The 3,071-nt window shown below is 60.7% G+C and overlaps 1 protein-coding gene across 1 annotated transcript in view; it reads right to left on the bottom strand.

Annotated features, from left to right (window-relative positions):
- Positions 1 to 3,071, bottom strand: part of ELF3 (E74-like factor 3 (ets domain transcription factor, epithelial-specific )) — a 4,191-nt gene that overhangs the window by 657 nt on the left and 463 nt on the right. Inside the window, exons 2-7 of the mRNA XM_009577198.1 lie at positions 2,486 to 2,654; positions 1,577 to 1,798; positions 1,232 to 1,318; positions 1,019 to 1,138; positions 724 to 813; positions 1 to 92 (exon numbers count right to left, since the gene is read on the bottom strand). The exon at positions 1 to 92 is cut by the window's left edge and continues 13 nt beyond it. Coding sequence (XP_009575493.1) covers positions 1 to 92; positions 724 to 813; positions 1,019 to 1,138; positions 1,232 to 1,318; positions 1,577 to 1,798; positions 2,486 to 2,648 — 774 coding nt within the window. The 5' untranslated portion in view covers positions 2,649 to 2,654. The remainder of the gene's footprint in view (positions 93 to 723; positions 814 to 1,018; positions 1,139 to 1,231; positions 1,319 to 1,576; positions 1,799 to 2,485; positions 2,655 to 3,071) is intronic.

Raw genomic sequence — 3,071 nt, 5'->3', positions numbered from 1 at the left:
GCAGTCTCTGCTCTCTTTGCTGAGTTTTCGGGGCCGTCCCCGTTTCCGCTTGCCGTGTTTGCTGTCCCCTTTCTTGCTCCCTGCAAAGACATCTGTGCACACAGACAAGGGGACACGTTATGCTGTGCAGAGTCTGCTGGGTTGCAGCTCCCTCCTCCCTGGGCACAAAGATGTCCTCCTCAGGAGGAGAAGCAGAGGGGAGAGCTGGTTGGGGGTGGAGGGAGAGATTAGTGGCTGCACCCTCTTTTCAAGCCCAGGTACCAGGGAACCACGCCCCTGAGAGCAAGGTCTCCCCATTCCCTCCAGCCTCGTCCCACCCTCATCCATGCCACCATGCTTAGGGCAGCATGCTGTTCATTCCCCAAACCTTGCTGCTTCCTTGCAACCCTGGTATTCCCAGCTGGGATCAATACTGAACACAGCTTTCAGGATCTCTGGCTGCAGCCTTCACCCAGCTGCCACCACCTACCTCTTCCCATCAAGCTCACTGCTGCCCCGGCTATCCCAGCTCTGCCCCAGAGCTTGCACCATCACCATGCTCAATGGAAAGAAACAGACCCAGGGCGCACAGAAAACCATCCCCATTCCTCCTTCCCAGTGTGAGGATGGATGTTTAGGTGTTGTCCCTAAATCACTGCCAGATGGGATGTGCTCTGCAGCTGCTGGAAGTGCCTGGGAGCAAGCTCTCCTCTCCCAGCTCTTGGTGGGAAGCAAACAACTCACCGTGAGGGAAGAGCTTTGCTTCCGTGGGGTCGAGGTCGAGGTCACTTCCACCGGAGTCCTGGGAGTTGGGGCTGTGGGACATCACAGGCCCTGAGAGACAAAGAGATGGGGCTCAGACCACCAGCTGCTGGCATTTGGAGATGCTTCCCCCTGGCTTCTCCCCCCTGCCCCAAGCCCCTGCAGGCAGCCTGGTGCAAGACCCAAACCCACCCTTGGCAGTGGGGCAGTTCTCCACTGATCTCCCAGATCAGCGCAAGCAAAGGGAGGGCTTTGCTTCGCTGGGCAAAACACTGACCTGAGACATCGGAGCTGCCGGGGGACATGGCACCAGGCAAGCAGGTGAAGTCTGTGGATAGGAAGGGGTTTGTGGGCTTCATGTCCTCCAGGGAGTCCTTGGCACAGGGATTTCCCAGCTCTGGAAGGGGCAGAGAAGGGAAGAAGGGGTTAGCCCTGCCTACATCAGCACGTGGTCCCTGGGGAAAAGGCTTGGCTGGGGCCCCTCTCTTACCCAGGTGGCTGGAGTCCAGGAAGGTCTCTTGGGAAGTTGCATCCTCTTTTTCCAGTAAGTCAATGATCCAGTTCAGCTCGTCGGAGGCTGCAGGGGTGGGGGTACTGGGATTAGCAATGCCTATTCAGTATAGAGGGAAATGGTGCATACTGGGAGCTGAGCCCAGCCCTGCCTGGACTCTGGCCTATGCCCCCATGTCCCCCTGTGCAGCCTCCCCAGTGCAACCTCCCCCAGGTAGCCCTCCGCAGCGCCCGGGAAGCGGGGGGTCCTGGGCTGGTGGGAGGGTCTCAGCCTTATGCTTTGAGCTGCCAGGCCTGGGGACGAAGGGGACATTGGGACACTCACTGATCTCGTGCAGGCGGTCATAGAGCTCATCCCCCAGGGGCCCGAAGATGAGGCGCATCTGGTCCCTGGTGCAGTGGCAGAGTGCATGCCCGTCCATGTTGCAGCAGGAGAAGTCAATGGAGCTGGCATCGTACTTGTTCTTCTCCACGTGGTAGCTGATCCACTCCAGCACCTGCACCTTGGTCCAGAAGTACGGGAGCTCACTGAACCACTCCGGCTTGTCTGCAAGGGACGGAGAGTGGGGCTCAGGGGCAGGGCAAGCTGTGCCAGTGCTACGTGCCACGCGTGGGCTGCCGGCTACAGTTCGGCACCGGGTCTGGTCCTGCGGCGATTATGCGGGGCACAGCAGGCCCTGTGCTTGGAGGGTTATGGGACTAACAGGTGTTTAGCGCCTGCTCCCGGGGTCAACTCGCTCTGCCCTGCTCCTGTCCTGGGGGACAGCAATGACCTGACGCTCCCCCCACCATTAGTTTCGATGCCATTTGTCCTGTCTGTGCTGGGATCTGCCCTGCTCTGCTGGTGTGTTCCCCGTGCCTCCCCCAGGGCTGTCCCATGATGGTCCCACCGACAGAGTGGGACCCCCATCACTGGGACTATACTTCCAAACTGCTCTCCGGTGAGCCCTGGCAGCCCGTCCCCTGGGATGTGCTAGGGGAGGAGGGCAATGATTCCCTCATCCCCCGTATGCATCTGATGTGCTCCAAGCAGCCGCATCTCGTGCCACTCAGAGTCTCCTACAGCGACCTTTTAGCCAACACACCTCTGGGGAAACTGAGGCATGGTGGAAGCTGTTGACTGGCCCCAGTGGGACAAGGACCCTGCAATGCTCTTCCAAGCCAGCTGCATTGCCTTGCTGCTGCCTGGCTTGCTGGCTCCCCTGCGCAGCCACCACCGCTTCCCCAGTCCTACCTGTGCTCTGTGCCAGGGGCTGGCTGGTGGGGAGGCTCAGCCCCAGGGTGCTGTCGTCCCCAAGGTGTCCCAGCATGTCCAAGGTTGGCTGCACCTCGTCCGGCTGGTACATGGCGCTGATGTAGTTAGAGAAGATGTTGCTGATCTCACAAGATCCTGCCATCAAGCTCTGTGCCGAGAGACGACAGTGAGTCCTAGCCCCGTGGAGGTGGGGGGACCCAAGCCTACAGCATTTGCAGCACTCCCGGGACTGGGCTGGGTGAGGGCAGGCTCTCTCTCCCTCCACCCGTCATCACCTCTCAGTTCACTTTTGCAGAAACACCCACCCAGCACCCACCGGCCAGAGCTGGGGCCTGACTCACCACCGCCCCGGGGGCTGGGAGTGAGGGAGGCTGAGCCAGAGCAAACCAGGGACACGGCGTCACCGTGCTTGCAGAAAAGCCCCGTCCCCAGCAGTCTGGCCTCACCAGCCCCACTGGCAGCCAGCACAAAGGAACAGCAAGCAGGTGGCTGACAGAGAATGGTGTTGCACAGCCCCTCTGTGGGGATGGGCGTTGCAGGGCGCCCAGCCGTCGAGCGCTCCCCC

The sequence above is a fragment of the Fulmarus glacialis genome, unplaced genomic scaffold (genome assembly GCF_000690835.1).
Source record: "Fulmarus glacialis isolate BGI_N327 unplaced genomic scaffold, ASM69083v1 scaffold34894, whole genome shotgun sequence".
NCBI lineage: Eukaryota > Metazoa > Chordata > Aves > Procellariiformes > Procellariidae > Fulmarus > Fulmarus glacialis.
This window is presented reverse-complemented; position numbering and strand designations above follow the sequence as displayed.